A 12554-nucleotide genomic window follows, 5' to 3' on the forward strand; every position below is an offset into this window, starting at 1 on the left:
TCATGTTGGGTATGTTTACTATTTATATTTAGTAAAAGTAAATCCAACATGTAATACACACAAAAGCTTCCCACATCATGCTGAATCCTCACTTAAAGTATCAACTGAACAAACTCTCAACAACCAGGGGTGGATCTAGGTATGGGCATTCCCGGGCATGTGCCCCGGGAATAATTTTTAAAAAAAACCAAATATTTTTACCTTTCGTCTTGAATATTAAGTTAAAGTTGTTTGGTAAATGAGGAAGAAGGTAAATAAAAGCTTTTTAAGAAGTTTTACCTTTTTTTTTAACTTTTAATTACGTTTTAGAAGTAATTTTTTAGCATTGTTTTTAGAAACTTGTATTATCATTGACACATACTCTTTCTACCACACTACTACTTTATGTAATTTTTTTTTACTAGTAATTTTTACTATTCTTTGACTCTTTGTTTCTTTCTTTATTAGATTAAGGTTTTGTTTAACTTTTAATGAAACATGTTTTTTTTTATCTTGATAATGAGCATTATGAAAAAAATTATTTTTTTAAAATTATTTTGCAATGTCCCATTGCTCGTATAGTCGTATCCAATAATAAGACAATATTCACGTATCTTAGAATTTTAAATTTTCGTATCGGATCCTAGAATCCACACCCGTATACGATACCCATATCTGAGTCAAAATAATATAGCATCCACCAGTCGTCAGTCACCGCCGCTGCCACCGGAGACCTGTTGTCTCCTGTTGTGCTATCGTTGCTCGTAACATACTTTATCATTTATATTTTTTTTCCTAAGTTTAATAAATTATCTATGTTTTATCATTAATCTGAAAGGATAATTATTTTATAGGGATATATAATGCAAGATGCTAGTAATAAGGAAACTGAAACATAAAAGACAACCTTATATTATCATCCCTAATGCTCCATGAGGTCTTCGAGTATAAAGGTTAAGAATTCTCAATTTGTGCATTAGCGGGTCTTCTTGCATAAGAATGTAATCTACGTTATTTTCTTTTGGAAATTTGCATAAATAAAAATGAAAAATTTAATTGTTAATTTCACAAACGAAACTCTTCTGGCACTTCATCTATTTATTGGTGCCCCTAAAACTCTAATTCCTGAATCCACCACTGCCAACAACTAGATTTCCACTTTCACTCCTCTCTCATCACTTTCCTTCACATCCATGGAGATAATTACATTTGCATAGCACCAGTCCAAGATACTTGTGTAATAAGGTGGATCAAACACTTATCTCTATATATACGTATATATTTGTATGTTAAAACAACGCGAATAAGGGTAGTTGGTTCTAAGCATGTGCAGGGTGTCTAATTGTATATAACTCCCTAAATTTTTTTTAAAAAAAATAAAACAAATAGAGCCTTAAAGTTTATGGTATAATTTGGCGCCATCCCTAAATCGAAATATCATTCTTTTACGCCATATATTAATGTACATTTCAATACTAATACTCTCTCATATCCACTTCATTTGTCTAGACTCTTAATTTTGCACTATTTAGTATTCACAAATACTCTTAATTAACAAGTTCCAAATATAATTAAATGAAATTTTGTTGAATTTGTATCAATGTGAATTTTATATATTAATATAATTTTTTATAATTTTAGTTATACACAATTACAGATATTAAAGATCAATTTAGTGCATTATCAATCGTGTAAAAACAAATGATTGTACATTTAAAGCAGATAGAAGACAGTAAAACTTTTCTGCTAAAAAACTCCGATCAAAACCTAAACAGACCTAAGTCTAGATTCTTCCGCAAAAGTGCTAAGATCTTTTATTCAATTATAAATAGAGGTACGCGTATTTCGTTTCCTTTCCCCCTCTTCCTTCTTTCTTTTCTTACTTACCACTTGACAACTTTCTCCACTTTCCTCTTCTCATTATTCTTCATATAAAATCTCTTATGAAGTTTATCTCATCATCATGGATTATTATCAACTTTTTTATATTTTCCTTTTCTTACATTTCTTGTTCTATGATAAATCTTTGGGTGATGCAACAATTACATTACTAAATAAGTGTGATTATACAGTTTGGCCCGGATTATTACCCAATGCAGGAAGCCCGGATTTGGGTTCTACTGGTTTCGAACTTTCCTCTGGTGGGGTCAAATCATTTCAAGCTTCACCAGGATGGTCAGGCCGAATATGGGCTAGAACCCGATGTGGGCTTGACCCAACCTCAGGAACTTGGGCATGTTCTACAGCTGATTGTGGGTCGGGTCAGATTGAATGCAACGGGTTAGGGGCTAACCCACCCGCTACCCTTGCTGAGTTTACCATTGGATCAGGTCCAGGTCAGTGGCCAAGGTACATGGGGGCTGGGGAGGTCTCGCCCTTCCGCTCCATATACTTGCTCTATTTAATTTCATCAGCTTGTCGAGACAGTATTACAATAAAACGAATTCATATGAATAATTTATTTCTCTAATTAATTACTTTGAAATCGATAAAATTTGTTATTTTATTTTTAATTTTTGTGGTCCATCTTTTAAAATGTTTTTATCCACTATTTTAAATTTTAATTTAATTTTGGAAAATATTTTGCATAATTTTATGCTTATGAAGTTGGCCAATAAATAAGTCACTTGTCTTCAAGATTCTATTTATTTATTATACCTATTCAATGTAATCATCAAGTTTTTTATAAGAAAAATTAATTTTTATTATATTTATCGCTTTACATATCTTAATATAATAATACTTCACTCACTCTTAAGATTCAATTTTTTATTAATTAGTATATTTATCTTATAGTGAATAAATATAAAAAAATTGAATGCGTGCATATAAATAATAAAAGCTTATTAAATATTACGAAATTTAGGAAAATTTAAATTAAAGAAAGATAAATGAAACTAGAGATTTGTAGTACGAAAATTTCTACAACTTTTGAACGCAAAAATTCTAATTTATGTACGTGGAATTTCAATTATTTAACTAAAAATTATTTTAATAATACTAATAATACGTTTATGTATATTAACCTCTTAATTTAAATTTATGACTTTTTCTAATCGATCTAGGTGATCATGACTACTATGATGTAAGCCTGGTAGACGGGTTCAACATCCCAATGGTGGTAGAAGCCGAAGGCGGGTCTGGGTCGTGTCTGACAACGGGTTGTGCATCGGACTTAAATCAGCATTGCCCGAATGAGTTACGGGTGGGTAAAAATGATGCATGTAAGAGTGCATGTGGTGCATTCGGGACTCCGGAATATTGTTGTAGTGGAGAATACGGATCTCCGAATAGATGTACGCCATCTTTGTATGCACAAATGTTTAAGACATCATGTCCACATGCATATAGCTATGCTTTTGATGATGCAACAAGCACATATACATGTATGGCTGCTGATTACACCATTACATTTTGCCCCTCTTTAACAAGGTTAGTTTATTGCTCTACCTTTAATAAAAGTAAATTTTGTTTCATATAATAAATTCAATTCGATATAAATATAAAATAATATTATTTGTTTTTTAATAGTTATACTTTTTTCATTATACTCTCACTTTAAAAGTTGAGTTATTTGTTAAAATTGCTATTAATATTAATTTGTGTACAAAATTGGGACTGTCTCATCTCAATTAGAGCTATTACAGTCTTTTTTGGACGAGAGGCTGAAATCGAATTTTCATCTAGTTTTTTTTTCTCTTCCTTATAATAAAAAAATTATAGCATATTATAACACCAAAAAACAATTGAGTTGGCTCATCAGACATATATAGTTGTGTGTTTGGCTCACTTTTACTAACGTCTTAAACTCACCACCGTGTAAAAGGGAGAACAAAGGATAACATAAATAAATAAAGATATATTCAGCTTAGTAAACATATGTTATTATATTAGTAAAAATGTAAGTTCATTTGAGCAAAATAGAGATAAAGGAAAAAAAAAAAAGAGATATCTTGTATTTTCAAAACATGTATTCTCTTCAAATAAACCTAAGTGTTTTATTTAATTCTGCATACTTATTAATGGTATAATTTAATTACCAATATCTATAATTATGTATAATTTAAATTAAAAAGTTAATATTAATAATATTTACGTTGAAATAAATTATACAATATTTTACCTAAATATGTTTTAACTTATCAAAAGGAATCGATGAGATCATGCACAATATCTATGTATATTATAACACAATAAAAGTAAATACAAATGATTGATTTATTAATCCTTTGAATCTTTTCATGTGAATTATTTGATATTAAAAAAAGCTTCACAAACAACAGCTAAATCAAAAGAATAAAATACAACGCAAAGTATACAATTGTGTAGAGCAAAATGGAACACAGCTCTAATATAATGTACAATATATTTCTTAAACTTTTATTTTCATACTTTATACAAATTATAATTTAGAATAAATAAATAAAATTGTGCAGTACCGGAACAATATCCATATTTTTATAATCATAATCATAAGAATTTAAATTTTTTATTTTCTAAATTTTATATTTTGTTATATACGGCGTAGTTTTAAGCCATCTTTCGTGCATTACATAATATTATCCTGATGAATTATCTATTCCCAACTTTTCTTTGAAAATCCCTTTAAACTTTTATTTTTGCTTCGTACGTGGGCATACTTTATTCCTTTCATATCGTATTTGAATTTGTCTAATTCTTTTGAACCTTTACAATTTTATTTGTCAAATTACACTTTCAATATAGTCTTATAAAACTTTAAAGCATGTTGGCGATATTGTGCTTTCTTTTATGACAAAGTGTTAATTATCATTATCATTATCGACCAATATTCTGTTCGAAAATATGATTTGTGTGAGAAAAAGTGATGGCCAATTTATACTCGTACTCTTTTTAAAAAGAGGACTGGAGAAATATGGTCAATCTTACCTCTAAAAATCTAGAACCTTGTATAAAGAGGAATATGAGTGACTTCGTTGCCTCAAGAGCAAAGTTACATACAGAGTTAATCTAAGCAAAAATTAAAAGGTTATTCATAGTAGTTTTTTTTTTTTTAGTTTTTAGGTTTTTGGTACGACCAACAAATAATTTTTGCCAAATATCTTTGTAACAGCTAGTTTATTAGCCAATACTATTCGACTCCAGTAAGTCAAACCAGCTACATATAACTTGTTGTGCAACATCGGAAGCAAAGATCGAAAACAATAAAGATTCAAACAAACAATAAAAAAAATCACACCAAGAAATTAACGTGGTTCACTATCAACGTGATAGATACATCCACCGGCACCAAGAAGAAACTTTTCACTATAAATCGAGAGATTACAAGAAGAACACGAGAAACCACAACAATGGCTCTCCAAGTTTTTTCACTCTTAGCTTTCCTCACTTTGTGTTTTGCATTGCATCATATTTTAATTCTAATTACATGGGGCCTTTATATAGTATACCTCATAATAAAAAGAAATTAGGGTTAAGAAAATACAAAAGAAACCGTCAAAGACTAAGAGTAACGGCCAAAAACGTGCCAAGAAACCGTCATTACGCGAGCCGCGAAATGAAGACAGAACGCACTCCGCGCCCCGCGGAGCTTCCTCTGTTCGAGTCACTATATTTCAACATAACTTAAAACAATTATTATTATTATTATTATTATTATTATTATTATTATACTCCCTTCTATGTAAGCTAGTTGTCCCATTTATTTTTGATCATTGTTAATTAACTTTTTACTCTTAATTTGTATTTTATTCATAATCTATATTTTAAAAACATAGTCATCATGTGGGATCTTATTTAATTCGTCTCAATACAAGGATTATTAATAGCTATTTTTTATAATTTTTAATTAAGAACAATTAGAGATATTAAGGGTTAAAACGTTGTCTCGCAAGTATGAAAAACTAAATTGGACTACTAGCTTGAATGGGAGGGAGTATGAAATTGAAGCAGCTAGTTTTACTTAACGCTTTAAAAAAATTATTAAAGAGAAAAAAAATTTATAATTAGAAGAAAAATTGTTACATAACTTAATACTCCCACCTTCCAAGAAAAATTGTTTCTTTTTCTTTTTTGCTTTATCAATTATACACAACCATATCTCTAATTATAATTATTACTATTAACTAAAAATTTTGATATTAATAAAATTTATGTTAAGACAAAACAAACAAATTGTCTATAAGTTTTAACTTAATATGGACTGACTAAATAAAAAAAATTGCTTTTATTTAGTTAACTCTTATGTAAGTGTAACTTTGAGTATTTTGAGTATGGATCCATCTTATGGTGAGAATTTTTTTTTTTTAATTTGATATCAAAATTTAATGATTTGGTATTGTATTTGATTTACTTATTTTATGTTTTCAATCAATAGTCTAACATGAAGATATTTTAAATTTTGCAGCCAGCAAAAATCATCACTTGATTCTCAATTACCTTCGCCAACTGATTCAAACACAGGATCAGGATCTGGATCTGAATCTGGATCTGGATCTGGATTTGGAACCTTTTTTGGAATTGATACATGTCATGAAAAATTTTGCGTAGGAGGTGGTCAATTTTTGTCCAATGCAAGCAAAAAAGTTATTGTTGCCGAGAAACTTGTGATTATCTTCATTGTTGTTTCATCAATTCTTCATTTTGTTGTTGTTTTATGATTTTTTTCCTCGACGAACAATTTTCTTCTACAATCATAGCTACACGATGATACAATAACCCGTTTAAAATCCATCCAAGCATATTCAAAATTCGTTGCAAATAGGAGCGTTATTATAAAATTAATTTCGGTTATTTTATGATCACATTTTTGTTGAGTTCAATCTCAAAAAAGAATGGAGAAAATGTACATAGTTATTTTCTAATTTAGTTATTTGTATTGTAAATAAACAATTATAAAACAGTGAAGCTACGAGCGAGTCTTACTTTTGAACGTTATAATGATATCATCTTCCCGACCACTACAAAAAAAATTGTGTATATCTATGCGTAAAAATCTATTCATTCACACTTATATATGAGATTGACGCATTTAATAACACTTTATAAAGTGTGCTTGTAATAAGATGGATATTCGTGATTGAAATTTTAAGTATATTGCAATATAGGACTCAATTCGTCTTAATATTACTTTTAATATGACTTAGACGAAGAAGTAAAAAAAATTGCTATGGCTTTATAGGTTAAAGATAAAAAGAAAGGTGATTCCTCACAAACATTTTAATGAGAGAATTTTATTGCGAGACTATTTTTTTGTGCTGATTCATATATATTTAGTGTATCAAGTAATTAATTAGAAAAATATATTAATTAATTATATGAATTCGTGTAATGGTGAGACGGTTTCATATAAGATAAGCTAATAAATTTGATGCTAAGATTCACATAGCTAATCATTAGACATTTCAATGAAAAGTACATTAGGAGATGTTAGAATTTAGAAAATGGATTTGCGTAACCCAAATAAAGAGAAAAAGAGGTAACCTATGTCATAATGTCGAAACTCGGTAGAGTTGACACAGAATGGCCTAGTTGATACAATTTTCCAAATTAACTGTTTTGATAACTCGTGATTTGTAACGTCCTTTTAAAAAACGGCACATCACTGTGCGCATATCGCCCGTTTTGGTTGTTTTGAAACGAATATTTGCGCGTTCTGAAACGGATATTTGCACTTATCTCGGTCGATATTCAAGTTTTTGGTGCAAGATTTCACCTCGAAAGTACACACCAAAGAAGGTAATACACAAAACATTCTATATTTATCCACTACTTCGCTATATTTGATGAAACGTGATCAAAGCTCTTACCATTAATACACCAAATAATTGACTTGTTGAAAAAGATGTAATGACATTTATTGGTCGGACATTTCACACACATAACATTTGTAATCGTCCACTGCCGAACGTCTATAAAGTGGTTCAATTCTTCATTCTGTATTTTCCCCATTTTCCATCCAACTGCAGAACAACCTAGAAACATCACCATTGACGTATTTCGCAAGCTTCTACCATGGCTAAAATGTAAGAAATCATATCAACTAATTATTCTTTGCCATTCTTTATGAATTTCAATCTTTCTTTGCAGTTTCTATTCATGTTTTGAGTAGCAATCTCATATTGAATGATGTTTGTGACTTTATAATCAATGACGATTTGATGTTATTAGAGAAAATCTTCCACCAATTCTGGATTCCACTTCCGAGAAACCTACTCAATTCGATGGAAAACCTAGGTATTTTAATTTTCTTTTCTTACCGTTCTCTTATCACTGCTTTACAGATTTGCGAGTTTCTTAAATTTGAAGATTTGCCGTGCAAAAGCTACTTAAATTAATCATGTGTTCAATATTGTGCAGTGTGCACGTTTTAAGCAGATTTGCAGGAATGGAGAATAAATTAATTTTTTGCATTCAATTATGAGATTAATTTATTGCCTAAGCTATTGGTTGTTTCAAATATGGTAGTAAAGAATTAAGCATGTCAAATAGAACTATTAGTTTATGCTAGAAAATACATGAGCGATATGTATACTTCTATTTGTGTTTTCAATGAAGACGTCATATCAATTTCGGATGAAAAATTTTCATGATAAAGTGATAACTAAGTATATTTATATAAGCTATGAAATTTTCATTTCGGAAAAAGGGAAAAACAAATAAGAACGGATTTAATTTATATTATAAGTCCTCCCCTTAATATTCAGATATTTTTCATCTGTTTAATTTAATATATAATTGTAGTTTTAGAGCATAGTGAAAAAAATTTCTGCCATACAAGATCATAATACGGTTTGCAACAGAGGTGGTTCTGAACATGTGCAAGGTATTCAATTGCATAGGACCCTTAAATTTAGATGTCTCAATTATTAGTTTACTTAGTTTACATTACTTTTGCTTTAGTTTAATTATTTATTTTTATACCTCAATTTTTTTTACAAAAAAGATCTTAAAAGTTTTTAGTGTATCTTTGTTCCGCCTGGTATGCAATATCCGCAAAATCATAGTCTAAAGCTATGAACCTGGTTACTCTACTAAACCAGCTAGGTTATCATATTCTCAATTGGTTTATCTATAAGGTATTATATAATTTGACAAAGAAGCAACATGTTGTCATCATTTATATACACTAAAATATTATGATTATGGAAGCTTTTATCATTTTGACGTGAGTTACATGATAGTCTTTTACTTCATTTTTACAGGCTGTACACTGCCTATACATGCCCTTATGCCCAGCGTGTCTGGATTGCTATGAATTACAAGGTTCGTTTATTATCCTCTACTGTGTAATGTTAATATGCTCTGCGTATAATTTGGATAAGCAATGTTCAGTTGCAAAAGCTACTAATTATTATGCACACAACTGACGCAGTGCATCTCTACTCCTTTGATTCCACTTTTTGTTGATTTTTTCTTTTAGGCATTATGTAGAGCACTCTTGTAATATTTGTCTTGTAATTTTTCAGGGGTTGCAGGATGAAATTCAATTAGTCCCCATTAGTTTAAATGACAAGCCTACTTGGTACAAGGATGTTTACCCACCTGCCAAGGCAAGTTGTGTCTGATGTATTGCAAACTTGCTATATACTACTTGCTTTCTATTGTTATTGCACTTCTAAGTTTTTATTTTGATAAAGCTAATGGTTTGAAGGAACTATCATTTGTCTAAAGTGGTGAAGTTTGCTCTGACACCTTTCTCAAATCAATACTTGGGTTTTTTAAGGAGCAAAACTGTTGATTTCTTATTCTAACAAGATATTCGAGCATAGTGAAAAAACAAGGTCGCATCGCATTGAACGTGTTGTAAAGGTTTTAAAAAACCAAATCAATATTTTCATTAGGCGTAAAGAAACTAGCGTTTTGGGCCGTTTCAAGGAATACGATTACATGCATGTATTTTTCTTTGGTATCAGATATTTTACATGTATCTTTATTGGTTGATATAGGTGCCTGCTTTGGAGCACAACAATAAAGTTACAGGAGAGAGCCTCGATTTGCTGAAGTATTTGGATACTCACTTTGAAGGACCAAAGCTTTTTCCTGATGTAAGTTGGCTTCTTTCGATATCTTGGATTGCTAAATTTTAATCTTTTTAAGTGTTTTTCATTCCGCCATAAAAATTCATGCAGGATCCTGCTAAAAATGAATTTGCTGAAGAGATGATGGCTTATGCTGGCACTTTTGGGGGTGCTACTGTCTCTTATCTCAAAGGGGGCTCTGAAGGTGATTTGGGTATGAGTCGAAATCCTCTCCTTTTCTAAGCTTCTTCACATTGCTTGATTTGAGTAAATGAAATGATTTGTTTTGTTTTCCTTGATAGTTGCTGCATTGGATAAAATAGAAGAGGCTCTTTCTAAATTTGATGATGGGCCTTTCTTCCTTGGCCAATTCAGTGCGGTAAGCTAATGACAGTTGACAGTTCTTTATTGGTTGATACTTGAGCATGTATGTTTGCATCTGGTGAATCAATTAAAGATACAAAGATATTACAAAGTTGTCTATCAGGGTTTTGTTGTCTCATGTCTGATTCTGCTTATTTTTGGCTATTCGATTTCACTAGCTTGATATTAATAATCCTAAATGAGCTCAATGTTCCTGATTACTGTTGGAAGTTGTAATGCTATGAAAATTTATCATCGTCTGAAGTATGATCTTTTAATCCAAACTCCTTTAGCAAGATCAGTACTTTAAAAAAAATTGAAAGGGGGGAGCGAAGGATAAGAGAATGAGTGTTCTGAAGCAATGGCGAATCCATGATACTAATATAGGGTGGGTTGAACACTCATCGTGTATGCTAAGTCATTCTTCCATGTTATATGTTACACAATTCAATATAAATAATATTTTAATTAAATAATTGGGGCCATGGCGTCGGCACGCTCGGCCCGGATTATTTCCTATTCTTAAGTATACGCTAAATGGCAGTGTTTTACAAGTTGACGTCGTATTCTACAACCCTTAAGTAAAGTGTAAGAACTAAGAACTAAGAATTACTAATGAGCGCTGGTTGTTATTTCAGGTGGACATTGCCTTTGCTCCTTTTGTAGAGAGGTTCCAGCCACTGTTGCTAGAGTTGAAGAACTATCATATTACATCTGGGAGGCCCAAGTTAGCTACTTGGATTGAGGTATGTTTTTCCTGTGTTTCACAAAAGGCAATGTATCCATTCCTAAAGATTTGTAGTTCTTCTAGTTTCGGTTTATGAGCGACTATTGTAAAATGACTCGTTAAATCATATGCACTTCTCATTCTGTGAAGTTGCAGATGATGTTTTCATAAAATTAACCTCTTTGTTTTCACAAGGTGACGGTTGTATATATCCAATCCTCTAAATTTCGCTTATGTAGAAGTTGCTTAGTAGCATTGCGTTAATGGAATGTTTTTTGTTTGTAATTGGAAAATGTGTTAGTCGAATGAGCTACGAAGTTGAATATGGGTGTACTATTTTGCAGGAACTGAACAAAGTTGATGGGTATATCCAAACCAAATGGGATATTAATGAACTCACTTCATCCTTCAAGAAGCGTGTATTGGTAAGGCCTTAACTTTTGTAAAGCTATTTTTTTATAGGCTGTTTTGTAAGATTATTTCGATGGTGTCAAAAATTTAGAGTGTATTTGGTATGAGCATTTTATGTCTAAGCAAGGGATTATTTTAACTCATTACATTATTTAGTGTAATGGATAATAGATACCTCTAAATTGTTACCACTCATTTCTCGCTTGAAACCAATACCCTTTCCTTGGTTCTCTTTCTTTCACCTCATCCCTTTCCACCTCTCTATACCAAACAATTAATTAATAATATATTAAAACTTAATATTATTCTTATTTCTTTTTACGCATTTTCTTTTCATTCCATTTATTTTGTCATATTGAACCCAGGTTATTTGATTTTTGGTTATTATGGATTATTATATTAAAATGGTTCGTTAATCATATGAACGTTTTAAAGTCATATGAAGTTGGAGATGATGTTTATCACCGAGAGTCAACCGGAAACAACCTCTTTGTTATCACTAATAAGGGTAAGGTTGCACACTTGCATGAATCGAACGCATCTTTGAAACCCCGCCTAGATGGAGTCATTCAATAGCATTGGAATAATAAAATGTTTTCTAAAAAATTTTAACACGATTTATATCATGATAGTTTTTAAGTCATCTTATGATCATTCATTATTTTATACAGGGTCTGTGAACCATGTATGACGAACTTTGAGATGCATCAATAGCTACTTTTTCCATGAAGAAAGGATAGATTAAAGAATCTGCTGTATCACAAGTTTTTATTTGTATTCAACTTATTGGTTATGAAGAAAGGATAGATTAATGACCTTGCTTGGAAAACTTGCTCAAAATGTGATACAACTCTAATTCTTTTTTATGCTCTTAGTTTTATACTTAAAAGAGAAATTCACTAAAAGAGAACTTGTTCTTACATCAATTTTAAAACAATCTAGCAATTTAATCTAAAAAATAGTAGCCCGTAAGCAAATCCTACTCGAAAAACAAAGCTTAAATTAGATTTTTAATCGAAAAACTAATTAATTATTAACTGATGACAACTTAAACCTAATTGATATTCATTTAAAAC

General features: G+C 30.6%; 2 protein-coding genes across 2 annotated transcripts; both read left to right on the top strand.

Annotated features, from left to right (window-relative positions):
- Positions 1–1835: 1835 nt before the first annotated feature.
- Positions 1836–6963, top strand: LOC130810417 (thaumatin-like protein 1). The gene is made up of 3 exons (XM_057676469.1): positions 1836–2315; positions 3045–3411; positions 6365–6963. The coding sequence occupies exons 1-3, from the start codon at positions 1943–1945 to the stop codon at positions 6615–6617; spliced, it is 993 nt and encodes a 330-aa protein (XP_057532452.1). The 5' UTR covers positions 1836–1942; the 3' UTR covers positions 6618–6963.
- A 723-nt stretch (positions 6964–7686) lies between these two features.
- LOC130810197 (protein IN2-1 homolog B-like) lies at positions 7687–12383 on the top strand. Its single transcript, XM_057676172.1, has 10 exons — positions 7687–7982; positions 8128–8193; positions 9162–9222; positions 9426–9509; positions 9906–10004; positions 10089–10191; positions 10280–10356; positions 10979–11086; positions 11412–11492; positions 12150–12383. Exons 1-10 carry the CDS (start codon positions 7972–7974, stop codon positions 12156–12158), a joined length of 699 nt encoding a protein of 232 aa, XP_057532155.1. The 5' UTR covers positions 7687–7971; the 3' UTR covers positions 12159–12383.
- Positions 12384–12554: the final 171 nt, after the last annotated feature.

The sequence above is a fragment of the Amaranthus tricolor genome, chromosome 4 (assembly GCF_026212465.1).
Source record: "Amaranthus tricolor cultivar Red isolate AtriRed21 chromosome 4, ASM2621246v1, whole genome shotgun sequence".
Taxonomy (NCBI): Eukaryota; Viridiplantae; Streptophyta; class Magnoliopsida; order Caryophyllales; family Amaranthaceae; genus Amaranthus; species Amaranthus tricolor.

What these genes read in the sequence shown, in the direction of transcription:
- LOC130810197 (XM_057676172.1), top strand. An exon ending in ATGTTTACCCACCTGCCAAG is followed by an intron (nt 9,510 to 9,905) that starts GCAAGTTGTGTC and finishes TGGTTGATATAG; the next exon opens with GTGCCTGCTTTGGAGCACAA. An exon ending in GACCAAAGCTTTTTCCTGAT is followed by an intron (nt 10,005 to 10,088) that starts GTAAGTTGGCTT and finishes AAATTCATGCAG; the next exon opens with GATCCTGCTAAAAATGAATT.
- LOC130810417 (XM_057676469.1), top strand. Translation starts at nt 1,943, where the DNA reads ATGGATTATTATCAACTTTTTTATATTTTCCTTTTCTTACATTTCTTG. An exon ending in TACCATTGGATCAGGTCCAG is followed by an intron (nt 2,316 to 3,044) that starts GTCAGTGGCCAA and finishes TAATCGATCTAG; the next exon opens with GTGATCATGACTACTATGAT. An exon ending in TTTTGCCCCTCTTTAACAAG is followed by an intron (nt 3,412 to 6,364) that starts GTTAGTTTATTG and finishes TAAATTTTGCAG; the next exon opens with CCAGCAAAAATCATCACTTG.